General features: G+C 36.1%; 1 protein-coding gene across 1 annotated transcript in view; it reads right to left on the bottom strand.

The window, feature by feature from the left end:
- jak2.S (Janus kinase 2 (a protein tyrosine kinase) S homeolog) overlaps positions 1 to 27,794 on the bottom strand; it is a 98,153-nt gene that overhangs the window by 35,976 nt on the left and 34,383 nt on the right. Inside the window, exons 2-8 of the mRNA XM_041580125.1 lie at positions 27,250 to 27,495; positions 20,309 to 20,432; positions 16,641 to 16,758; positions 9,762 to 9,907; positions 8,314 to 8,629; positions 7,173 to 7,292; positions 2,282 to 2,439 (exon numbers count right to left, since the gene is read on the bottom strand). Of these exons, the coding sequence (XP_041436059.1) occupies positions 2,282 to 2,439; positions 7,173 to 7,292; positions 8,314 to 8,629; positions 9,762 to 9,907; positions 16,641 to 16,758; positions 20,309 to 20,432; positions 27,250 to 27,469 (1,202 nt within the window). The 5' untranslated portion in view covers positions 27,470 to 27,495. The remainder of the gene's footprint in view (positions 1 to 2,281; positions 2,440 to 7,172; positions 7,293 to 8,313; positions 8,630 to 9,761; positions 9,908 to 16,640; positions 16,759 to 20,308; positions 20,433 to 27,249; positions 27,496 to 27,794) is intronic.

Here is a 27,794-nt window from a genome sequence, read left to right as displayed (position 1 = left end):
TTTTTTTTTTTACTGAACCGACACCTTTTTGTGTTTATTTGTCAGAACATGTTCAACTCCTTTAGCAAAGAAGAACTTGTGATGAAAAATTATGTGCAACTGTGCCAGCAAACTGCAACCCAATTTAAAAAAAAAAAAAAAAAGTTGGGGCACTGTGTAAAATGTAAATATAGAAGAACAGTATAATTTGCCAATAATTTTATCTATATAATTAATTGAAAATAGTACAAAGACAATATATCAAATGTTGAAACTGAGAAACTTGTTATTGTTTTCTAAAACATATATGCTTATTTTGATATCCCCAACACATTTCAAAAAACAGTTGGGACAGGTGCAACAAGAGACTGGAAAAGCTGTGTGGTGCCAAAAAGATTCCAGAGAGGCTGGGTCTCTCAGAAGTAAAGCTGAGGAGCAGTACATTACTCTTTGATCTTTGAGCCTTCATGCAGTGCTGCATTAAAAACAGACATGATTCTGTAGTGGAAATCGCTGCATTGCTTCAGGCACACAGCTCAAAATTCAGCATCCGTTATGGTATAGGGCACATTCCTGCACCTAACAGTCAGGAGCAATACCAAACTAAATGTTTGACATTTAGGGCTCTTACACACGGCCGTTCCGACCTGCGCTCCACTGCGTTCCGTTTTTTGGCGTTCAGCCGCAGGGGAGCCCAGGAATAGACGCAAGTCATTATTTGAAATGGGCCTGTACTCACTCAGGGGCGTGTAGGCGCCGAACGCAGGTTCAGACGCAACATGCTGCATTTTTCCTGCGTTCGGCGCCTACACGCGCCTTAGTGAGTACAGGCCCATTTCAAATAATGACTTGCGTCTATTCCTGCGCTCCCCTGCGGCTGAACGCCAAAAAACGGAACGCAGGGGAGCGCAGGTCGGAACGGCCGTGTGTAAGAGCCCTTAATAGGGAAAACCTCCTTTAAAATGCTGAGTAACGATGTTATAATCATGTGCACCTGATGTGATACACCTGTATGTGATTTGAGCCATTTTAAGTGTGAATAAATGTGGGGTGTCCTGATTTATTCCTCAACAGAAATTTCATTTTTGTAGAATTACATTTTACAGAAGATTTTGAAAAGTCTTTTCTTCAGTTTTAATTGTTTAGTTCTATTTCTTGAATCTCCCAGTATTGTTAAAATTGAGGTTAAATATCCATTTGTGCAGAAATGTTACAAAAACACACAGGGTGTCCTATTTTTTTCACATGACTGTATATGTATGTATATAATATGTATGTATATTATATATATATATATATATATATATATATATATATATATATATATATATATATATATATATATATATATATATATTATATATATATATATTATATATATATATATATTATATATATATATATATATATATATATACACACACACACATTTTTTTTTATTTTGCACAACATATCCCAGTGTTGCTGGGCTTTTTTGCAGTATATATATTAGTATAGATATGTGAAGAAATTACAGACCTCACAAAATACCAGTTCAGATTCACATTTTGGCTATAGAATAACATCTGGAGAGTTCATGGTCAGAACACTTTGTATGGGCATTTCTTTACCATGGTAACCTACATCTACACATGTACAGGATATGACCAGTCTAATTAGCAGTTTCATTTTTGGCTTTTAAATAACAATGTTCTCTACTCTAGAGACATTTCAACTTCAAGATCAGAAATGGAATTGTAACATGACCCCTGTTAGCTATATTCATATAAAAATGGTCAGACTGCCTGAAAAAACATATTCGTAATGCATTACCAATCCAGTTCTACAATATATATATGTATATACTCGTGGCGCTTCGTTTTCCAAAGTCGCCCGAAGTTTCCTCGTGAGGTCCTTATAAAAGGAGCAAGGTTTGCTACAGTGCTCATCACCTACAACATGCAATCAGCAGGTAGCATTTACTGGATACCTATTTAAAAGGAAACATCTCGTTGGTTGCTATGGGTTATTACACCTGGGCAAACTATGTGCCTTTTATAAGGTAGAATGTAGGCAATAATGTAGAGCTCCATCTAAACAACAAACTAAATGAGCTGACTCACAAGCTAAACCAACCTCTGTAGCTGGTGAATAAATCAGCCATACTAGCTTGCTTATCTTGATTTAGCTATAACTTTCGTTACTTGATTTTTAGTTCACTCCTCAAAGAATCTCTACGATTTTATTTATACAACAATAAGGTTTCATCAGCAGTGTAACATTAATGTATTTTGTGTGTTCATAAAAAAAAAAAATCACTTACGAAACTGGTCCATGACAATAGCTTTGAATTCCTTCCAATACCCTTGGAGAGACAACTTCTTTGCAAAGGTAATGGTGCGCATCTGTTGTTAGCCTGCAGTAACCATCGATAAGCGAAGCAAATGAAAGGGCTTCTTTTAACGTGGAGAATTCTAACTCCTGCAAAATGTCAAAGAAAAAATAAATAATCATTTCACTTCTATAACAGTAATCATTTTACTCTTATACCACAAATTTTTGCATAAAACTTTTTTATCTTGCTATGGCGTATGGAGTTTGACATACAAGAAGAAATATCCCATTTATAATGCAGATTTTTAAGAGAAGGTTTGGCTAAGAAAGCACAGCAGGTTTCTCTTCACTTTGAACTTCTGCCCCAGAACCAGAATGAAGTGTAGGTCTGAAAGACTAGGAGGTATGGTGACCCTGGCAGCTAGTGAGCCCTGGCAGTTTATTTCTTTTTAGGTAGATATAACAACCCAGATGTTCCCACTTTGTTTGCAAAGCCATCCCAAGCTTAGCGTCTCTATAGCTGCCCAGACCTAAACATTTTAGTGTCCTAACAAAATCCAAGATGGTGACTGCCTGTGAATCATAAGTGTTATTGAAATTTTGAAACTCTAGGATGGTGCAGTCATTTCAGTATATGAAATACAGTATTTCTACCCCACATTGTTATAAGGGTTTAGTTCTTTAAGACTTTGGAGAAAAAATAATTTTGGTTACAACTTATAACACTGACCTGCCAATCATACTGTTATACTGACAAAACTAATTCTAAAAATATAAAAAGTTTTTTAAGCCTTGCTTTGTAGCTCTCTACATTACTATCATTCTTTAAAAACCTCATGAAACGATTCTGTTTAAAAAACAATCTCTTTATCTCTTTCAGTGGCTGTTCCAGCATGTTAACTTATTGCACAACCTCTACACAACTTCCTTTAGATACATACACAATAACAACATACAGTTTTGTGTTACATGTTCTACCTGCAAGCATCCATATTATAAAATAGCAATTTAACATAAATTAAGTTCAACCCCCATGACCACTGTCACATTATATTTTGAGATTACACACATACATATATATATACACATGAAGAAGTTTATCCCTACATCTCAATTTTGTAGGGTATTACGTAACAATTCGGTCCAGCAGCTGGCTAACCAACAGCTAGATGAGATGTGGGCCCGGTTTAAGGAGAGGGGATACCCTGAGGTTGTTCTTCAGGGTGCTCTTGATGCAGCCATGTACCGTTGTATAGGGGGTGAGAGTAGAGGTGACAAAAAAACTACTAAGATGTCCTTTACTACAACTTACAATGGACACACAAGTCAGGTCAGCAAAGAAATTATGGATCAGTGGAAGATTATTGAAGCTGACACTGAATTGAGACGATTAATACCTGATCCCCCTAGAATGTGTTTTAAAAGAGGTGTAAACCTGAGGGACTTATTAGTAAAAAATGACCCAATCCACTGTTACCAGAAGAAGTCAACTAGTTGGCTGAGTGGACTTAAACCAGGGTCATTTCGTTGTCCAAGCTGCACATCCTGCAGGTATATGAACCCGGGCACCTCATTTAATCACCCCCAGACAGGGAAGCGTTTTCTAATCCGTCATCACATAACCTGTACTACTACTCATGTGGTATATTTGATTACGTGCCCAAGTGGCCTCTCATATGTTGGCAAAACTGAGCAGATGTTGCGCCTTAGAATGGATGGCCATCGTTCAGCCATCAGTACTGCATTTAGAGATGGCAAAACTAATAAGCCAGTGGCCAAACACTTCCTAGAAAAGGGACATAGACTGCCTACATTTAAGTATACAGCTATAGACCATATACCACCACTTAGGAGAGGGGGAGATAGAGCTAGATTACTCCTCCAGAGGGAATCTTTTTGGATAGATAAATTAAACACTGTAACACCTTTGGGCTTAAATGAATTTTGCCCATTCAACTGTTTTTTAAACCAGAGATAATTATCTGCATAAAGGTTATATGTGAGTTACAATGTTGCAATTCCTACAACTATGTTTCTGCATTGGATGATTTGGTTACATTGTTTGATACGGTCCAATCTTTCTATTTATTATTGTTTTTAACATGTCACTTTTTGGTGATAATTAACTATTTATGTTATATGACAATCATTTTTTATCTTCGGTGCAGGTGTCTTCTAGTCACATGATTCGGTGGGCGTGGTTTGAGGGGTGAGTGTCATATCTTTTATCTATTTAAGGATGTACCTGTGGTATGGTGAACAGGGTCTTGAAAAAGGTCTTAGATAGAGACCGAAACGTCGACCAGTTCTGTTTTTAAATTATTTAAATAAAATATGATGTTTTAACCATTCAAATCCCGGTGTGCACCTGAATCTTCTATTGAATGGATACAACAGCCTGAACAGGTAGCACTCGGGTCTATTAATTTGTCGACGGTGTGCGTTGGAACCATGGAATCTATATATACATATATACATATATATATACATACATATACACATACACATACACACACACACATACACACACTTAACACCTTTACTCTAAAGTTCAGTTTTCAAAATTATTTAAAAAGGGTTCAAGACACAAGCTGAATCCCCAACTATAACACATCATAATAGGCAACTGTAAGTACACTAGTCTTTTCTTAAAGGAAAACTATACCACCAAACGATGTAGGTCTCTACAAAAATATATTGCATAATACCCTTCTTCATGTTAATATAACCATTTTAATAATACTGTTTTAGTAGTATGTGCCATTAGGTTATCATAAATAGAAATTGCCGTTTTAAAATATAAGGGCCACCCCCTGGGATATAAACAAACCAAACATGTTAGGTCACATGAGTCAATTAACAGACAGAGTTCTGTCTTCAACACTTCTTCCTGTTACAGTTAGAGTTGTAGTATTTCTGGTCAGGTGATCTCCGAGGCAGCACAGAGACCATCACAAAATGGTGGTTCAAGGCAAGAAGATGTAAAAAGGCAATATTTACTTAAATAATCTTATTAACTGGTATATATTAATTATGACACTTAATTTGATATTCTTATCTGTTGCTTAAATATTCATTTTGGGGCTATAGTTTCCTTTAAAGGAAGCCAAAGTACCAGTCTGCTTTGTAGAATCATGGTTTATAGAATACAGCATACTTTAAAGTTTGCCACAGGAAACCTGAGGAGAATAAGATTGGTGGGAACCGGAGTAGAGCAATGGACCACAAGATTATCTGTGCACTAAATTATATTGCTGAAGGATGGTTTGTGTTTTTAATGTACATCATATTGCTAACTGTCAAGGAGAAACAGGTTTTGTGGCAATGATGAAAGGCCATTATTTAAACAATTACACATACCAAAGAGTTGTATTTGGTTATTGAGTCTGAGCTGTAAAATGAACTAGAACTCATTTGTACATTAAAAATCTAATTCTAATAATTATACCAGAACTCATTTTATTTGTTGAAAGGGTTTAACAAAGAAACCTTTATTAGTTTGTAGCTGCATTAGATTCTCCATTAAAATAAAACTGTCATTGATACAAACATGCACTCAAACTGCAGTGCATACTCTGTAGTCCTTTTTCACAAATTAGTACCATTTAAAATTTTTATGATATAAATGGGTTATTGGTGTTTTAAGATTTTTTGCACAGTGTAAACAACTCAGCCATGCTGTTTGTAGCAGAAGTCAGCAATTTGCACTTAACTGCTGGCAATCAGATGAAATCTGCCACTCACATCAGAAGTGCATTGCTTGTAGCCAGTCAGGATCAAACATTAGGTTTATGAACTCAGCAAAAAAATAAAAATAAATAAAATATTTAAACTGAAATAAAAAAAATATTGACTAGTTATGATTAAACAACCACTGCCATAATTTGGGTAGGTGTCTTGTGTTTCTTCCACTAAATACAAGCTGCGAAGTCCCTTCTAGGGCTGAAATCCACAAGCGATTTTGTAGGATGGTGTTGAATTGACAAAACCCATCCTACAAGTCGGATGTTGTCTTGTGGGTTAAAATATAATGGAGCTGATAAAAAAATCGGATGCATAAACTACATGTAAAATTTTCCATCCGACACAACATGTCTGTTGGATGTGAACTCTGCATGCCGAGTACTCATCCGACAAGATAAAAATGGATGGTGTCGGAAAACTATGGTGACTGTTGGATGTAAATGCATGGACAAAAGACTCCATCCGACTTATCTGATCCGACTTTACATTTTAGCATAAGGGGCATCAGATTTCGTAGCATCCTACAAAAGCTTGTGCTGTTGAGTGGTATTGCACGGCGTTGAGTGGTGTTGCATGGCATGATCAGTGTAGTTTTATTCTTATTGCCATAAGCCTACACCATCAGTCAGTGGAAGAAATCATAGATATATCTTAAATTTGGGTGTATATATAAATTGTTTTGCATTTTAAACAAAATGCTGAGGTTTACCGTGGTAGTTTGATATTGCCCTAAATACCCCATTTTGCCTAATGAAGGCCCAGGCCAGCAAACATAACCACGCATACACATAAAAAAGCCATAACTGGGAAAACGATTAGGGGCATATTATTGGTATAATATTTTACACCAAAAAGAGCTGGTGTATAATACATGCATATTTGCACAAAACCTTCTCCATACAATGAAGCCACTCAAGCTTAGCAAGTTGTGCTTTGATTACAGGAGGCAAGGACAGATGGGATACACGTAACATTAACAGTTTTTTTGTGGTGAGCAGGATATGTTCAAACATCTTACTGGTGTGTACCAACTCGTTCTGTATCTGTCAACTCAAAATTCACTATAAATAGCAAGCATACTTGAGTAACATGCTAAATTTCACAAACCTAATTTCTAAGTAGAAAATTGATCTTACCAGAGTCTTGTTATCTTGTTTGTTGATTGTGACTACTCTGCTCTCTGTAGAATCATCTTTATTCGCTTGTTTAATACTGATGTCAATTATTTCAGGAAAATCACAATATGTCTGTAAACCCTGCAACGAGCCAATGTAATAACAAGGAATTATTTATTTTTTGCTTGATGTAGCAATATTGCCTAATTTCTTTTATGTTTTCTACTTAATTTATTTTTAAAGAACACCCAGATTTATATTTGTATACAGTTCCGTTTGATTTTGAGAAATGTTTAAAACTAAATAGAAAAGACAGGATACAGGATAATATGGACGAATTTGTTGAAATTTGGACTCCATGGCAAAACCATGTGGTTGAGAGATGACTTAACTTGCAGTGATATTGACAGAAAACTTGGGCACTAAACAAAAATGTATGATAAGTATATAATATGCTGAACGGGGGTTCCATCCTTTACTTTTTTCTTTTCCTTTTCCTTTATACTAAATTTTTTTTCCTGTCTTCATTCTGATTGTATTTTTTTATTTTACCTGGTTCCTCAATGATGCAAACAAAAGCTAGATTACATATTTTAAATATTATTTAAACAATACATGGAAGCAAACAGTATAACATGTTTATTATGTTGAACCAGAAACAAAACAAATATTTTGAGGAAAATTAGAGTAAAATTAATCTGGTTAGCATCAATTCCAGCGTTCATCATGTGAGTGATGTGTTCACCCTATTCTTTTGGTGCAAATTGTGGTGCAAACCAGGTCAAGGTAAATCAGCATGGCTGCGACTGCACCAACAATCATAAATGACCCCCTGCCCAGGTACAGTAACCCATAGCAACCAATTGAAATGTAGGGTTTACCTTACTGGTTGTTATGGGTCACTACACCTGCGCAAACATGGTGCCTTTTATTGTTCTCCAGCAAAGATGAATACTGGCCAAGGGTCTGAAGTTAGTAATGATAATTAAGCCAGTAATGATAATTAAGCAATTAAGCCATTCCTTGTCCTGTAAGGCTTGCACCACTGCCTTAAAAGCACAATTAGTGGTTAATTGCTGCAAAAATATTTGTTTTGCTGAAGCATGTTCACAGCTTATAGAAAGGTTTTGTTAGCCTTGAAGTAATTTAAGGCAGTACTCACCATGTCAGCGAATGATTCTTTAGGCTTTCCTTTTGTAAACTGAATTCCACTATTTCCAGTTACCACAATGGTTGCAAAATTTTCGTCACCCGAATTATCCCTGCCTGGCTCCTTTACTTCAAAGCATTCAGAGTAGAAAGCCGACTGTAAGGTCTCGAGATTTATCAGATACTTAAGTTTTAAGTCTCTGGCAGTAGCTTTACACTGGCCAAATTGTTGAATAAATTTGCGAAATCGATATCTAATTCTCTTCCTTGTCAAGATGTGGTAGTCTTGAATTTTTGCTCGAATACACTTTGGCAAAAATTTCTTATAACTGTAGAAGGAAAGAAAAATGTAAGGCACTGAAATACCCAAAATAAGATATGTTTACAAGATTTTCTAGTAGACTTAAGGTATGAAGATCAAGATCCTTTATCCAGAAAAAAACAGGTCCTGAGCATTCAGGTCCCATACCTGTATTTAATGCAGATGCCTAAACTGCAATAGCCCTAAAAACCAATCTTCAAGTTCAGATTTGAAAAATCCTCTTGTACACTGGGCTGGCATAGCCTCATTCGCAACAGCTACATTAAATGCAAAAAGAATGATTTGCTCTGGTCATCCAGTTTTAACAGATATTGCTGTTACTTTAACAGATAGGAATTGTTTTACTTAGTACAATTACATGAAATGAATATGGAGATTCTGAAATCTTATAGGCAAACAAAACCCTGCATAATCCCTTAAAGTGGCCGTACAAAAGCTAATCCCGCACAGTATTAATAATATTGTTATTCTTTATTTATACAGCACCAACATATTCTGCAGTCCTTTACAGAGATGCTATATCAGTCAGTCACTCACCCAGTAAAGCCTGGACTCTAAGGTAGAGACAAAGAGTGGAGTGCCACTCGAAAACATATTTTCATGCTGTTGTCCCACATACAATAAAGACGGTTTTAATGAAACTGGAGTGCTGTCTGCTGGGAGAGAATTAACGGAATAGTGGAGCCTTGATGAACAGGCCACATGACGTGCACCCGATGATACACTGGCCAACTCAGTAAGTGTCGTCTAATTGGAATTGTCTCTAAGGTAACAAATACATTCACACACTGTGGTCAATTTTATCCGGAGCCAATTAACCAATGAGTTAATAAAATAAAAGGTAATATACCTGTGTATGGCCACCAATCATTCGTTCTGATATATCAAACAACTGTAACTGCAGCTCCTCTTAACTTCAATGTACCATGCACTCACCAATACATTCTCCCCAAGAAAAAAACAATTAAAAAAAATGTTGGGGAATTATGTGCTTCACCTTCAGAGTAAAACCTTTCCTTCTTGTAAAATAAATAAAACTTCATTTAAAATTCACAGTTAACAATGGTGTATAGTCAATAAATACATTTAAAAATACATTAAGAATGCATTAAAAAAAAACTATTTATTTAAATGAATACCTGACAGAATTGTAAACAGCCAGAGGACTTTGCCCCTTTTCACTGGCCATGCGCATCATGTCAAGAACTGCCATCCCCAGGCATTCTTCTTGGGCTTCGTGTGTGATTGGTACTGTTATTCGGCCATTAACAAAATCATCTCGCCACTGAAACAAAAAAATTAACAAAATTATTAAGCACCCCCAGGGTGGGCCAATGCATCCTCTAAGCCCAAGGTAAAAACTAAAGTCGTGCCACCATCTTACTTATCTTTCTAAAGAATCCCTCTTCAGACACATTTATTATGCATGCAAAGCACAGTGTCCTAGGACACCTGGGAAAGGTAATTAAAAAGACAGTGAGGAGTAGGGATGGGTGAATTTGACCTGTTTTGACAAAAAAAATCGCTGCTGGCGAAATGTCGCTTACACCCATTAAAGTTTACGGGCGTCAAAAAAAATGTTGCACGCTAAATTTTTTTGACGCGCAACGCCATACAAGTCGATGGGTGTCATTTTTTTCCGCCGTATGTATTATACTACACATATACTGTCAAAGGTTTTCTATCATGCTTTTGCTAACAATGTACCCAATGTAACAATTTTAAAATGCAGTTTAGGAATATGTATATGTTAAGTGAATTGGAAAAAAAATATAGTTTTGAATAAAGTCAAATTCACAATCTGGATCGAATTAGAAACAGACAATTTCGATTAATGAAATTAGGCATTGATAACAGAAATATATCTGTCTCCACATTAAAAAGAGCACTGCCTGTGTACTTTATCATTATTATTATTTCATTGTATTTCTTAATTGATTAAACTCATCCGTGTGTCAGCTTTTTAAACTACTACTACTATCTGAGAGCTTGCCACTTTAAAGGTTTTAGGCTTTTGGTACCACTCTCCAAGAGACAAACTCCCATATGTAATAAGTGTTAAAAAGCAACAGTAAAGCATGAAGAATGTATGTTTGAGGGTGTTTTGTTAGCTCTTAAGCTGGTTACCTGCATAGAGCTTCTGTATCAAAGGAGTTACCCAAATATACTTCAGAAACATGCTATACCCTCTAGTATGAAACCTATTAGTCAGACTTTTGTGGTATAAAAGTAAAAAAAAATAATGGGCAGCAGAAAAATATTAAATATGCAATATTTTTTTGCTTGGATAAAAGACACTTTCTAAGCAAGTGTAGTATCTCAAACCTTTGAATTGTTCAAAGTTGTTCATTGTTCACCTTTCAAGTTCTCAAATTTATTGTAGCTTTTAGTCTACAAAACAGTCCTTATGAAAAACGAAGACTTTTAAAGCAACGCCTAGGGGCAGATTTATCAAGGGTCGAAGTGAATTCAAGGGAATTTTCTAAGTAAAAAAATTCGAAATTCAAAGTAATTTTTTGGATAGTTCGACCATCGAATAGGGTACTACTATTTCGAATTTACTTCGAATTCGATTGGCGAACAGAGCCGATAGCTCTGAAACTAGACTACCTGAAGAGATGACAATTAGAATTGTCAAAGAATAGTACAGGCATGGGACCTGTTATCCAGAATGTTCGGGACCTGGGGTATTCCAGATCTTTCCGTAATTTGGATCTTCATATCTTAAGTCTACTAGAAATCATGTAAACATTAAATAAACCCAATAGTCTGGTTCTGCTTCTAATAAGGATTAATTCTATCTTAGTTGGGATCAAGTACAAGGTACTGTTTATTATTACAGAGAAGCAAATAATCCAAATTTTTATAAATGATTTCCTGTTTATAATGGATTCTATGGGAGATGACCTTTCCGTAATTTGGAGCTTTTTGGATAACGGGTTTCCGGATAATGGAATCCCATACCTGTAGTTCATATAAATAAAGTTCCTGGGATCAAAATGATCCTTCTGTAGTGGATGTAAAAGGAACTCCAAAATTATAGGTGTGGAGGTGGCAGTGTTGTTAATGAACCTTTAAATACATCACTTTAGAAAGGTTTTTCAGACTCAATTCAGAGAAAGAGTAGTAGATTTCATCTTGGCTTGTAGGAGTATTAACAATGTTTCCTAAGAAACTCTTCTCAGATGGTGATCTCAATTGCTACACCATCAGTAAAAGCATTTTGAGGTTGTGATGTAGTTGTGGACCTTAGGCGAGTAGGTTTGCATAGGTAGTTAACATGTCTCCACCACCGACATGTTGTGCAGATCTGAGAACAAGCCCTTACAGGTCAATATTGGACAATTAAGATGGCCATGGTAATGAGAGGTTTTAGTTTCCTCAGGACTTGAGATGGGTAGAAGGAAGAATATGTAGACTAAGGGGAAACCCCAGGGGATGGTCAGGGCATCCATTGCTGTGGCTTTGCTTTGAGGTTACAGTGTGCAGATAATGGGCCTTGGTGATTGAAGGTTGATGCAACCAGGTCTATCCATAGCCATCATCACCTGTGAGTAATTTGTAGAAATGACTTCTGTTTCAATTTACCCTTCCCTGGATCCAATGTTTGACGGGTGAGGACATCCACATTTTCCTGACCATGTAGATGGCTGTAATCTGGGGTACATTCTGCTCTGTCAAAGAGGTGTCCTGGAAAATTTTCCAAGATCCTGACTGTGTGGGCCCCTGTGGTATGTGGCTATGTGATATAAAGAAATAACCGACAGCCAGAAGCTATACCTCACTTTAAGGATAGAAAGAGATGTTTGCTGGGCATGGTAGGGAAATAAGATGAGCAGCACAAGACCATGCTTCTTTCACTCTTGTGTGAGCATAAATAAAGAGGATGTGTATAGGTAAAATTACAGTGCTAGATCATGTCTTTTACCAGCGAGATATACTACCAACAGACCGTACCGGCAAAAAAAAAACCAATATAAATTGTTTATTGAAATATGTGCTCTGAACCGAACACTTAGCTTACCAGCAAGACACTTTGTAGTGCAAAAGCATAATTTGTAAGAGACCCACAGCCTCTTTAGCAAGTACAGGTATGGGACCTGTTACCCAGAATGATCAGGATCTGGGGATTTCCGGATAATGGATCATTCTGTAATTTGGATCTTCATGCCCAAAGTCTACTAGAAAATCATGTAAACATTAAATAAACCCAATAGGCTGGTTTTGCTTCCAATAAGGAATAATTATATCTTAGTTTGGATCAAATACAAGGTTCTGTTTTATTATTACAGAGAAAAAAGAAATCCCTTTTAAAAATTTGGATTATTTGGATAAAATGGAGTCTATGGGAGATGACCTTTCTGTAATTCGGATCTTTCTGGATAATGGGTTTCCGGGTAATGGATCCTATACCTGTACAATGTAAATTGATAAATCAAGCTAAAAATAAAAATTTAAATTATTAAAATAAATTTATAGATCAGGATTGGGAGTCAGCAAACTTCTTTTTTTATTATTGTGTGTGTGCGCGAGTATGCAATGTATATATGTGTGTGTATATATATATATATATACACATATACACACACATAGGAGTCGCTGACCACATCTAAAAACAAATGCTCTGTAAGGCTACAATTTTTTGTTAGTTCTACTTCTTATTATTCATCTTTCTATTTAGGCCCTCTCTTATTCATTTTTATTTATAAATGGCTATGCACTCACTGCTTTCAGAAGAAACGAATTAGCCAGTGATAGCCAGCGGTGCGTGAGAATGACAAATATATAATAAATACAACACATAAAGAATCTCTATAGATTAAATCTCAATTCATGAAAATGTTTTAGCTACAAGTCGCCTTAATCAAACAACACACCACCAAAATGCATAAGTGCAACAATTTATATAATACAATCAATAATTTAACAATTCTCAAAAAATCAATTCCACATAAGAAGAAAATTCAAATTGATCAGAAAAAATGGATTAATTAATTTGATAACCGGATAAAAAACAGCTGGCAGTAAACTGCTGCTTACCCTTTCAACAAAACGAGGATTGCATATCTGGCCAGTCCTATGCTCAATTTTCATCTGAAGAAAAGATGAAAATTGAGTATAGGACTGGCCAGATATGAGATGACTTTGACATAGTTGGCCAGCTTAAATATATTGCAATATATGGACAAACAATACCTGTTTTGTTTAAAGGGTAAGGCATTATTTAGTAGCAGTATGCACAAAATGTCTCTGTCTTAAATATATTGATAATGAGTTCAGTGCAGAGGACTCTTGTATTTGTCTATATGTATTTTGTGGTCACAGCCTCATTGTACCCCCACCAAATGGTTTTAAAAATTATTGGTGAGCACAACTTTCCCTTCCCTTGGACGTGCAGCTGGGCCCCCACCCCCCTCCGTACGCCGCAATTACTAAAGAACTCAGTGGTGCGCAAGCTACCGGGGGGCCCTGAGGGGGTGCGGGCCCTGGCCCAATCGCACCCCCTGCTCCCCCAGTAGTTACGCCACTACATGATAAACATCACACTGACATTCTTTCCAGAGAATTTTGGTGCTTTGCAACATTAGACATTTAGAAGGATTGGGCAAATGTTTCTGTACATAGCTTACACAGAATAATTTAGATTTAAATCTGATTGGTTTAGAATGATTTAGAAAATGTCTGGAAGGTTTTTATGAACAGCTTATTTGTTGTGTTTTAAAAGGACCAACAAGTCAAATAAATTAGGTAAAATGTATCTCTGTGGGATGTTCATAAATAAATGATTGAGTGCAATAAGTCCACAAATTTAAGTTACTTTTCCTCATTGTATGCAGTCAGGCTTCTTATATTATATTTTCTGAGCTATACAATAATGTTAGGTCTTTAAAATATGTTATGTAATGTAATTTTCTGGAATACAAAGAAATATTTAAAAAAATATATACAAATGAATGCATGCATAAATCTATAAATAAAAAAATACTGTCACAAACAGTTTAAAGTGTGGAGAACTGTTAAAGGGGTTGTTCACCTCCCATACACATTTTTCAGTTCAGTTGTTTTCAGATTCAGATTTTTTCAATTACTTTCAATTACTTTACATTTTTGAGCAGCATCTCTGGAGTATTAGCAACAATTGTATCAATTCTAACAGCTGTCTGTAATTCAACTCAGGGATTCCGCTGCTTTAGAAAGGTGAACAATTAGACTTACACTTCAATATTAGAAAAACGATCACATATAAAAAGTAATTGGAAAATGTAGAGATGCACCAAATCCAGGATTCAGCCTTTTTCAGCAGTATTCAGCCGAATCCGTCTGCCCGGCCGAATCCGTCTGCCCGGCCGAACCGAATCCAAATCCTAATTTCCATATGCAAATTAGAGTTTGGGAAGGAAATCACATGACACAAAACAAGGAAGTAAACATTTTCCCCCCACCCACCCCTGATTTGCATATGCAAATTAGGATTCGGATTCGGTTCGGTATTCAGCCGAATCTTTCACGGAGGATTCGGGGATTCGGCGCACCCCTAGGAAAAAGTATTTTTTTCTGGTGAACTGTCTGAAATCAACTGTACTGAAAAAGTATTGGAAGGTTATTACTCTTACTTTCATGAATTCTCATATTGTATGTTATCTTAAAATTATTAAGAGTCAAGATTTAAAAAAAAGTGACGTCTGGCTAGTTCTTGGGTATAATAAGATTTTGTCCACCTAAGGTTCGGAAGTTATTATGGCTCCCTTGTCTCATTCTACTTTAGCAGTCACAGTGATGGAACTATCTATTTACAGGTACAATTTGTTAGTCTGTACAATATAATGAGCTTTCAAAATAGATTGTATGGCAGTTTTCCATAAAATCTTGTTTTTTTATTTGCCAAAAAAAACACAGCTTGATTTTTTTTTCTACTGGCAGAAACAAAATCTCATTTTTTTTTACTCTGCTTCAGTGACTTTTTAACTACTTGGAAGCCAAGACATGCATGTTATGTTTTAAGCAGCTTTTAGCAAGATACAGGTGATGCGTCATTCTTTTTTTCTGCTACCAGTCATCTCATCTTAGAGTAATTAAAAGTAATTCCCTACAAGGCACCTATGATGGGGCTGTTTTACAAAACAAGTATTAACTCCCTTAGAGAAATTACATCTTTACTTCACAGTTGCTTACTCTGTGTATGGGATATGTGCAGAAAAATCCTTTGAATGGGTTATGTGACTTCAAAGGGATCCTCCAATGTTTGCTTTTGTTTATTATTATTATTATTATAATTTATTAATCCAGAGCAGAGTACTGTTTAAAAATGTTATAATAGGTTTATTGGTCTTTTCCCAACAAAAATAAGCATCAAGGTACAGGTGTAATGCAGAAATCAGAAAAAATGTTGCAGGTTTAAAAACATGGGAGAGATTGCAAGCGTTCTTAAAATACACTATACGATCAGCAGTGCATCCTCTTAACCTTGACCATAAGAAATAGATGGAATGACTTGAGAAACAAGTAGGTTAAAAACCCCAATATTCTGAAATCTAAAATCGTTTTATGCTATTTTTATGTAGAGGGAATATACAGAATCTAATTGTACAAGAGCATGACAAAGATCAATTTCAGAACAACTAAACAATAGATTGGCGCTGTTAATAATAATAATCATCAGGGACAGGAAGTATCGAACACTACTGGCAAAAAACAGCAAGTGTGACATTACACACACTTGTACATGAGCATGTGACCTAGCTAAGCTGAACACAACATGGGAATTTGCATCAGTTGACACAACTTTGGTCCCTGGGTCACCTACACAGTTTTTCATTCAGGTGAAAAAACAAAACAAGGTTGGCATTTATAAGTATTCAATGCTAACAGAACATACATATTACGAAACAAGTTTACAAGATACTTACATGTGCTAACCTTATTTAAAATTACCAAATGGTATTAATTTCCGGAAAAACTAGAGCTATCTAGGGTGAAAGGGAGAAAATGTGACCTATAGAAAACAAAGAAGTACTTACCTGAGCAAACAAATAAGCCATTACAACATCATCAAGAACAGGACTCTCTGCACCTTTTGCAACTCCATATCGAATTGCTCGGTTGGTTCCATTGCAATACCAATGAGGTAAATAAAACCTGTTGACAGACAACTCTTGTTAAAAAAAAACTGTTCACATCCTTTCTTTCACAAAAGGATATGATAAAATGAACACACAAATTGGGGCTTATGAGCAAAATACTCTACGTGGGCACTTGCCAGTTAACTGCACAACATTTACCAGTCTCAGAAATTCTAAAATGCCATCCTGGTAAATAATTTGTCCATTTGAAACTCTTGTGGAGAGTATTTTGCTGTACCCATTTATTTTTAGCATCATTTCAGTGATTCTACGAAGTAAAATCAAAGGATAGAGTTAATTGTATTTTAAAGGTGCTTGCCCATAATGTTGGCCGTAATTACCAGCAATTCATCTTTACATAGCTTTACCAGCATTATATATATATATATATATATATTTTTTTTTTTTTTATAAAAAACAAAAAGTAGACTGCACTCTGCTTAGTTGAAAGTTTAGCTAGATTAGCCAGACTTCCCAAAGTGTCCAATACCAAAAATACCAATGTGGTAGTTTAGAAGACAGCAGGGGCATAACTACAGAGGAATCCGACCCTGCAGCTGCAGGAGGGCCCAGGGGGTATAGGGGCCCCACAAGGCCCTTATTCATATATAATTTCAATAAATATTGGTAAAACAGGCCAACCTCTAGACATTTTGGGGGCCTGAAAAATAATTTGCTGTGGGGCCCAGTAATATCTAGTTACACCACTGGAAGAAAGTGGATACTTCTAGCATTTGCACAAATTCTGTGGGTTACTCAGAATCCAAATTAATCAATGGATAATGTTCATACAATAGAGTATCATCTCTGTAGACATTGGCAAATGCCAGAGGGGCTGCTGCAAGATGCCACAGAACGTCACTATTTATTGGTCCTGTGGGAGGCTGTCTGTGTCCCTGTCTACTTTCTCTTTCAAACGTTCAATTGCGCAGTTGTTAGGGATGCACCGAATCCACTATTTTGGATTCGGCCGAACCCTGAAACCTTCACAAAAGTTTCGACCGAATATCGAACCCTAATTTGCATATGCAAATTAGGGGTGGAAAGTGGACAACATTTTTACTTCCTTGTTTTGTGACAAAAAGTCACGCAATTTCCCTCCCTGCCCATAATTTGCATATGCAAATTAGGATTTGGATTCGGTTCGACCGGCAGAAGGATTCGGCCTAATCCGAATCCTGCTGAAAAAGACCGAATCCCGCTGAAAAAGACCGAATCCCAAACCGAACCCTGGATTCGGTGCATCCCTAGCAGTTGCATACTCTAAACTTTATATGCTGTGAAAGCTGAATTAAGGCTGGGCCAAGATGGTTTCTAGTGAAGGGAGAAGCCCAAAATGTAGTTGCAGCTTACCTTAAGAGGCAGAGAGTGGGTATATGAAACCTTGGCCAAGTGGGAGACAGACCTTGTATTGCGATAAAAAGGATTACATACTAAATGCCTTCCCATCTAAAGCAATACCTGCCAGAGATTCCATTTTTTTATTCATGTGTACCCAACGCAAGCAAAACTACACCAGTTTAGATACTTGGATGCTCCAATGTGAACTAGGTGTGATATTAAATCAGGTGGACTGGTGAAACATGGCCTGGCCCAATAAACAGGCAATTCTGGCAAGCTAGACAATCCGTGATTTGGGTGATGAATGTGTGATGAAATAGCATTCCATTCAGCGCAGACACTTCTTTTGGAGGTGGTGGTAGCTCCAGGGTTCCCTTGAGTTTATAGACACAGTAGAAACGCAGCAGAACATAAAAATTGATGCAGCTGAATTGAACATTTCAGTTCAAATGGATACAATTGTCCATTTCAATCCATTTCACATTTCAGTTCAAAGAGCACCAACTGGGGTCTCAGGTAAAGGATTATAATCTCAGTGGGGTTCCTAACAATTGCAACCTCCCTTTATGCCTCTCTTTCTGCATCAAAGCTAGAGCAAATTATGCTCAATTCATTTCCTATATGCTGTAAAATGGTTGAACCTCTAGCAAACAATTTTCTTATTCAAAGTCTAATGCAATCTTATGAAGCACTGTAAGGATGTTATCAGTGGAGTGATCAATAACAAAGCACTAAACTATTACTTCTGCACCAATAGTAAAACTGCTTGACACATTAGTATATGAGATTGCTTTTATGCCATGGGATTACCCCATGGCAGTCATGGGGGCACATCTGCTAAAGGGCAAATATTTTTTTGGTGAAAATTCACCAAAATGACCAGTTTACTAAAAGGCGTACAAGACAATTTGCTAGAGAAAAACCTCAGCGCTTGAGAACTTTCAAATAGTTTTGCCAGGCGAACGGCCATTAATCCGCAAATTTATCAAAGTATAAACATTCCAAAACTTTACCCTTTTCACCAAAGTCTACTTCGTCTGGTTCTACCTGGCGAATTGCTAAAATGAAGCTACATCCTCAACATAACTATGTCAGTGACATCATATCCTGTATTCAAAAAAGTCATAAAAAAAAGAAAAAGTGCTGGTGTTTTTTATATTTTAATGTGGGATTATGTTTAACAGTTAAATATATGTTATTTACACTTTTTTAACCTTTAGGGTAGGCTCCATTGTCTTTATTTTGCTTCATTGGACATTTTTAATAAGTGGCCACTTCAAGCAATTTCCCAACATCACTAATAAATACATACATACATATGACCTATGGCCTTTATGTAGTCTCCATAATTAAATTGACATAAGTGTAAGTATGTTAATAGAGTTTCGCTAAAAAGTAACGCTAGAGAAAATTTGCTAAGAAACTTTCGCACTGATGAATTTCACCTGTCTTCATTTGCCAATACAAATTTTTGCATTTTGATGAATATATGTAGTTGTAGTGAATGAACGTCTGACATGGTTGCGCGAAGTATGGCAAAGCTTTCCAAAGTGAAAATTCAGACCTAAGTAAATGTGCCCCATGGAGCTTAAGGGCTATATTTTATGCCTGAGACAAAACAAGATGTAAGGATTTTAAGTGAATAGAATGAGCATCTGTCAGCATCATCCATCAGAAAACAACAAATGGCCACATGAATTACATCCCCAATACTGCTTGGAGAAACCACTAAAATGTAAGGTTTATTTTTATCATATGATCATTGATATCTTTTTAAAGCAATGTGGGATATGTTGCCACTATTTACAACACAAAAAAAAAACATTTCTAAAGAAAATCATTTTAAAACTACATTTAATTAAAAACTCAAGGTGCTTTCTAAAAGTATAACATACCTCCCAATGTCCCCAAATATAGGCAAGTTAGTCCCAGGGCTATTATAAAAGTTGGCATAGTTTCACTGATTTGGGGTCATGTCTTAGCTGAACACGATGTAGCCAGCTGATCTGGGGTGTGTTCAAAATGTACCACATTTTTGGGTGTATGCTAATATCAGGTTTTGCACATATATTGGCATCTCTTTGTTAAATCTCACAGATAATAATCTCCTGTTTTGTTTTTAATCAGTACATTAGCATATTTCTTGTGCTTGGCTTACTCACTACGCCATTATTTAACTAAGAAACATTGACTGGATAAACAGAACATGTAAAGGAGTACTGTACCTTATTCGAAACATTAATTTTTGCCTTGTTGTCTCGTCAACATGAAAAGTATGGTTTGGGGGATACCATATTCTGTCTTGCTCATCCATTAATGCAAATAAGTTGTAGTAAACAGGTGTCACCCCTGCAAAATAAAGAAATCCAAATTATACTATTAACAATAAAGCATACGGTAAAGTATTTTGGTGCGGTATCTGTTATATAATGCATGACATCCTTAAAACACCAAACATAACTAAAATATTAATATTTTTGTCCTATTCGATACTTATAAAGGATTACAAACAATCAAAACCCTGTTTTTTCTCCTAATATTTAAAACCAATTAAAAAGAAAACCCCTCTCCAACCAACCTTCCACCGTAATAAGGCAATCAATGATATAAAGTATTAACCGTACATTACATAGTAACATAGTAACATAGTAAGTAAGGTTGAAAAAAAACACATGTCCATCAAGTTCAACCTTCTTTTTTTTTTATTAACTACCTGCCAGTTGATCCAGAAGAAGGCAAAAAACCCATCTGAAGCCTCTCCAATTTGCCTTAGAGGGGGAAAAATTCCTTCCTGACTCCAAAATGGCAATCGGACTAGTCCCTGGATCAACTTGTACTATGAGCTATCTCCCATAACCCTGTATTCCCTCACTTGCTAAAAAGCCATCCAACCCCTTCTTAAAGCTATCTAATGTATCAGCCTGTACAACTGATTCAGGGAGAGAATTCCACATCTTCACAGCTCTCACTGTAAAAAACCCCTTCCGAATATTTAGGCGGAACCTCTTTTCTTCTAATCGGAATGGGTGACCTCGTGTCAGCTGGAAAGACCTACTGGTAAATAAAGCATTAGAGAGATTATTATATGATCCCCTTATATATTTATACATAGTCATCATAGCTCCCCTTAAGCGTCTCTTCTCCAGCGTGAACATCTCCAATTTGGCCAGTCTTTCCTCATAGCTAAGATTTTCAATACCTTTTACCAGCTTAGTTGCCCTTCTCTGTACCCTCTCTAATACAATAATGTCCTGTTTGAGTGATGGAGACCAAAACTGTACGGCATATTCTAGATGGGGCCTTACAAGTGCTCTATACAGTGGAAGAATGACCCCCTCCTCCCTTGACTCTATGCCCCTTTTAATACAGCTCAAGACCTTATTTGCCCTTGATGCTGCTGATAAGTATACACATTACAGTGTATACTTATCCAAGTCAGCAAACAAGTCAACAGTGAAACAGAATCCGGGAGGGGGGAAAGAGAGCGGGGTGCACCACTCCATGTGTATCACTGGCTTATACAGCTTTGTCAGGAGTAAATTAAGTCTTCCCTTGTCCACCATAAAAAACATCATAGGAGGAGGCAGTCTACAAGTGCACCCAGACAAATATCACAAAAGTATGATCAAACGCATGCATCAATCTGTCACAACGCTTATGTCAAAGTTGCAGTCACATGTGACCAAATCCCAAATATGTACATACTACAAAAATCTAAATATGCTCAGGCGTATAACCACACTTTGGACCAGGTGTCAACCTACATATTATATAAATAGCTATAAGGTGCATTATCCACAATTTTAATGTGTATATATTGAATACAGAATACATAGAACAAAATTGTTCCTTCATTCATGAGGGAAACCAAGGTGCTCTTCAAATTACTGGAGATGGACCTATTGAATTCCCAAAAGGCTGACAAAGTGACAAGTCAGTTCATTCTTGGTAAATTCCAATAACATTACTTTGAAAAGCTGACTCACACAAAATGAAACATCTTACTCTTGTCTGCGTCTCTGGAAATCCCCTATTTTAGTACTTTACTGGTAATACATCTAGAAGGGTGATTTGTAAAACTACTCATTTTATAAAAGTTTAGCAAGTTCACAATGTATAAATACCTCCTACACCAACCTTTATGAATCTAAGAATAAATTACAATAGATGGTCCAAGGTGTATACCTAAGACACGAAAAAAAAAGTTACTGTGTCCTGGAATTTTTTTGCTCTGCATACTCTGTATGCAAAAATGTAATAATCAAACTGTAAGAATTACTAGAATTGGGGGATTACTGGCTCCAGTTCAACTCTAATCATTATTTAAAGGGAACTATTGTGAAAATGAAAATATAAAGGGTGATCAAATTGCTTAATGGCCGGCAAGGATTTAGTCCTTCAGATTTTGGTTGAAGCCACAATATAAACCATTTGGTTAACGTCAGCCTACGACTATTAGAACTGTCCAAAATTTATCTGAAGAGAGAGTCTCCAGGACTGTTTTAAGACAACAGATTGGGAGGTTTTTATAAAGCCTATTTGGGGGATTTATATGGTCTTACACATTGTATTATTGTGTAGAGTTTTGTGTGAATTCTATCACTCCTGTTAAGAAAGTACACTGTTTTTATAATAAAGTAATAAACCTTGAATAACCAAGGATATTAAGGTGTTTTTGAACAGGAAAAAAAAAAATCAGCTTTCAGAAGGGGTGATAAGGAGGAGAAAAGCAATATTCAGAGGGAGTTGAAAGTTAAAAATCAAGTAGGGGAAATACATTTACCGGAGGAAACTTGAGATGAAATTCCAACAGAGGAATATTAAGGAGGTGTGGAGGGGTATGAATACTATTACTGGCCATAGAAAGAAGACTTACCAGAGACTAGAATGTGGTATTGAAAAGGTCAATGAGATGAATCAGTTTTTTAATAGGTTTCAGGCTAATAATGAATCTGAATTTTCAATATTAGAAAGGAATAGTTATAATGAGGGCATAAGTATTACAAAGTGATGAGGTTAGGAGGGAACTTTTTAGGATATGCACTGGGAACCTGATGGTCTGTGCGCTAGGGCAGAGTTCCCCAACCTTTTTAACCATGAGCCACATTCAAATGTAAAAAGAGTCGAGGAGCAACACAAGCATGAAAAAATCCCTTGGGGTGCCAAATAAGGGCTGTAATTGATTATTTAGTAGCCTCTTTGTAAACTGGCAGCTTACAGGAGGCTCTACTTGGCACTATACTTCATTTTTATCCAACTAAAACTTGCTTCCAAGCCCGGAATTCAAAAATAAGCACCTGCTTTGAGGACAGAAGGAGCAACATTCAAGGGATTGGAGAGCAACATGTTTCTCAAGAGCTACTGGTTGGGGATCACTGTGTTAGGGTGTTATGGCTTTGCTACCCAGTTGAGTGAGGTTTTTTCTTCCTTTTTTAATTTGAGATGGATTACTATGACTGTTCCTGTTCTCTGGAAAACATTGTGCCTTGTTCCTGTGCTGTAGAGTAAGCACCCAAGTACTCGTGATTATAGACCTATAGCATGGAGCTAACAACTTAGGAAGGAAGTGGAGTCATCACTTGATCCTTTGCAACAGCCACATATTGGTGTAGAGGATGCTACTATTTTCTTGTTAGCTACTTCATGTTTTGTTTTGTTTTTTCAAGTGCCTTTAACACCTTACCTCCTGCTGTGCTTGGGTCTAACCTTCTATAAATGCAGGTTAATGCTCTCACTGGGCTACCCCAATACGTAAGATTGTCGGAGCTGTGTCCGATTCTGTAGTCTGTAATACCAGGGTGCCACAGGGGACAGTTTTATCTCCTTTTTTGTTTACACTTTTTACTTCTGATTTTTTTATATTACTCACAATTATGTAATCTACAAAAGTTTTAAAATGATTCTGTTATTGTGGCCAGTATTTGAAGAGGACAGGATGCTGAACACAGGAGTGTCATTGATAGTACCCAGGTATTTTTATTGATAATAAGCTGTATTGGGCTAAACATACTGAGGTGTTTTATAGGAAGGGTATGAGTAGGCTTTTATACTAGAAGATTAAAATTGTTTAATGCTTGTAAGGAAACACTGCTGGTGTCAGTCGGTGGTAGCTAATGTTTTATGATGTTGTGTGTTGGGGTAATCTACTGAAGGTAGCGGATTCAATAGACTTAATAGGTTGATTAGGACTGTTCTATTTTATGAAGAAGATTACAGACCTTAGAGGTGGTATTAGAGAAAAGGATGTTGTCTAATGAGCATTTTGGAAAATTACTCTTTCTTTACATGAAATTGTGGAATCATATCACAGCACTTTTAGCAATAGATTGATTTTACTTAGATATACCACTAATCATTATAGGTGATCTTTTTTACCTGCTGCTTTTCTGCTTTTAACTCTTCCCCCCTTAGCAGGTAGAGTTTTAGGAGGCTTTTAGCAATTTATGATTTTTTATGTGTTTGGTGTTTTTCTATGATTAACAAATTCGGCATAATCATTTCTTTCGGGATTAATAACGTTTTCATCACCTGTCTATTTATATACATCTACAGAAGAAACTTTCGAAATATAATCAATTACAAACTCTGTACCATTTCTGAAATAGTCAAAGTTTATCTTCACATCTTCACTTTCAGCATCTGTTTCTTGGCTGTCAGATTTTTATTGACAGTCTTTGACAATCTCTAATCTTAGCTTCTTAGAAGCAGCCATGAGAACAATGAGTATGTACTGAACTCCTATACTGCAAAAACAACAAAACCATAACACGGTCAAAGATTTTGATCTGAAGTGAACAACACTGAAAGCATGAATTATTATTATTATAGGGCTGCTGAACTTCTGGGCTGGTATAGTAAGTTTAGTACAGGTATGGGATTGGTTATCTGGAAACCCATTATCCAGAAACCTCTGAATTACGGGAAAGCCATGTCCCACAGAATCCATTTTAATAAATTAAAATTCTTTTCTCTGTAATAGTACCTTGTGCGTGATCCTAACAATACAATTAATCCTTATTGGAGGGCAAAACAATCCAATTGGGTTTGTTTCAAGTTTAAATTATGGTTTATCCTTTAAAATTAACTTATAGTGAACATGAAGACAAAATAAGAATTTATACAAGTTTTTTGATTTAACTTTTTTTTTCTGCAGCACTGCACTAGAATTTCAGCAGTGCTGCTGTTGCTCTCATCCTAGTTACCTTGGCAACCTGGCACTGGTTTGGAAGTACAAGTAAAATATGCACAGGACATGGAATAAACAGAAAAAGGAAAAAATGCAAATAAATGCAGTAATACTACTATTACAAAATATTGTTTTTATAGTCTTATATCATTGTTTTACAATGCCAGTTTTAGTGCAGTGCAGTAGAATAATGGTGCAGAACCCCTGCCCCCCACAAACATCTCTTATTATATTATTATTATCATTATGTATTTATAAAACACCAATATATTCTGCAGTGTTATAAAATATGTAAATGGGTATACAATGTACACATTACTGGAAAAAACACTAATACAAGAGATAAAGAGTGCCCTGCCCAAAAGAGTTTGGAAAATCTAAAATCTATTAGGCTCAACCTTTCTCTCAATATATAACTCCTATTTAGCAGCAACTTTATAAAGAGTAATGCAGAAACATTAAAAAATAAATTGTAACCTTAAATATTGTTTTTTATTTGCTAAAAATGCAACACTTTTAAAAAAATGTATTGATTTTATGTGCCAGTACAACTTCCCTTAGGAAGAGAGACTTGCCACTTAATCTACTTTTCTACTTTACACTTTGTCCTATAAAAGGTTAAACCCAATATTTTTACACACTGTTATTGCCTGTCCTAATGATGCTGCAATCTCTGTTCTGTTACTGCCTGTTGTGTAACAAAGTATTTTTTATTTGTTAATTATGGCAATGGGTAGCATACCAAACTTCAACAACAGCGTTTTATCTTAATTCTGCATGATGTTATTCTTTTTAAACTTCACCTACAGCACTAACCATTATGATCAAAACTGCAACCTATTCCGAAATGTTTCAACAAGTCTTTTATGCTTTATGCACTTTTCACTATTTCAGATGATCTCAGACTTAATGCAGTTGGATCAGGGAGAGTGACATAGAAAAATCAGTTGATCTTTCTTGCCTCAGGCTACAGCACTGTAGAAGGATGGAAAGTCCCAACTTTTAGTCATCCAATTCTGCAGTGATGCCATTAGCCTTTCAGGGGAAATAGGGGTGCTCTTTGTCCATTTCTGCAATGTTCTTAATTGCAAATCTGGTGTTAATATGCTCATTATCCATTTTCTGTAGTGATCACATTGGCATAGCTGGGTAATTATTGCTAAAGACAAAGTGGCCTAAAATCTATGGCACCATAGTGCATTTTTTCACATGCCAAGCTTCCCTTTTGCAATAGACCCTATATTTTTTTAAATTGCCCTGCTCTTGTAAATAGCAGGGATTGGAGTACAGAGTGAACAATGCTTGATCACTTGTCAGTTGTTCATGTAGCTGCTGCCAACCCTGTGAGGATGCTACACTGTCTGCACCTGAACAGATGATGTGTTCTGATCTCTCTGCTTTCCGATAAAGATGGAACAAAGAAAACCTAAATAAGAAGAAACAAAAGATTTGGTGCTAGTTCTATAAAAGTCTGTATTTTACATACTAAACTTATTAGAGCAGCCCAGTGGTTTAGCAACCCTGTAACAATAAGGATCTATGTCTTCAAATTTGTCCTAACTCCTTGGTATTATTTTGTCATGCCATATAGTCAGTCTCTGTGACACTGTACATCCTTTTAGTGGGCTCTGGTCACTGTAGAGAAGGTAAGTTTAATGTTGGAAATTACTGAACTATTAGCTGAAATTGTGGTTACAACTACAATAGAAGGTGAACTACAGAAAAGACTAACTCCTAAGAATTGTACTGTGAGCTTCTAGGGGAAAATTTTTAAGTACAGATCTTCACTGCTAAAGGGATCAAAACAAATAGAGCATGTCTAATCCATTTCTTAATCAAGATAGACAGTGCCCACTATCTAATGGAGACATTATGGAAACAGATGGTGTCTAATTTGTATGAGTATAGAAATTGCATAGCAGCAAAATATAATAGTGGATTGTCCCAATATAAGTCAGAAAGAGATATAGGAGAACTTACCACAAGCTTTTGAAGCCATGACACATATCTCTTCAGCAACATACTTTTCCGGTGGTAATACCAAGTAATCCCCATCTGTCTCTGCTGAAGTATGGTAAAAGTATATGTTTAATCCTTGCTCACTCCGCTTTGGAAAATCTGAATTTGAATTCATATCTCGAATTGAGTGAACAGGAGTAGGTACAGTTCCATCTACTTCAGTCATCATGAGGCAAGCCATTACATTATTTCATGGACACAAATTACCTGAAAAGCAAAAGATAGAACCAATTTCAACAAAGGGAACTTGTTATAATAAAGTTAATAACAACAAACAACAACCATTTTCCATTTAAATATGTAAAGTTCACTTGCAGGGTGCCATAAAACACACACAGGGTTTTACAAGGCCCAAATTCAGAGATCAACGGTAACAAAATGTGATAAAAATAATTTGTAACATTAATTAACAAGGTAAAATCAACCACTGAAGTGTTTTAGTTCATTTGTATATGACATGTGGGGCAGTAATGGAAGTGGCTTTTCATCTGATGTAGGCTCTTTTG

Source organism: Xenopus laevis, chromosome 1S (assembly GCF_017654675.1).
Source record: "Xenopus laevis strain J_2021 chromosome 1S, Xenopus_laevis_v10.1, whole genome shotgun sequence".
NCBI classification, from domain to species: Eukaryota; Metazoa; Chordata; class Amphibia; order Anura; family Pipidae; genus Xenopus; species Xenopus laevis.
The sequence above is the reverse complement of the archived record's forward strand: the minus strand, read 5'-3'. Positions and strand labels throughout refer to the sequence as shown.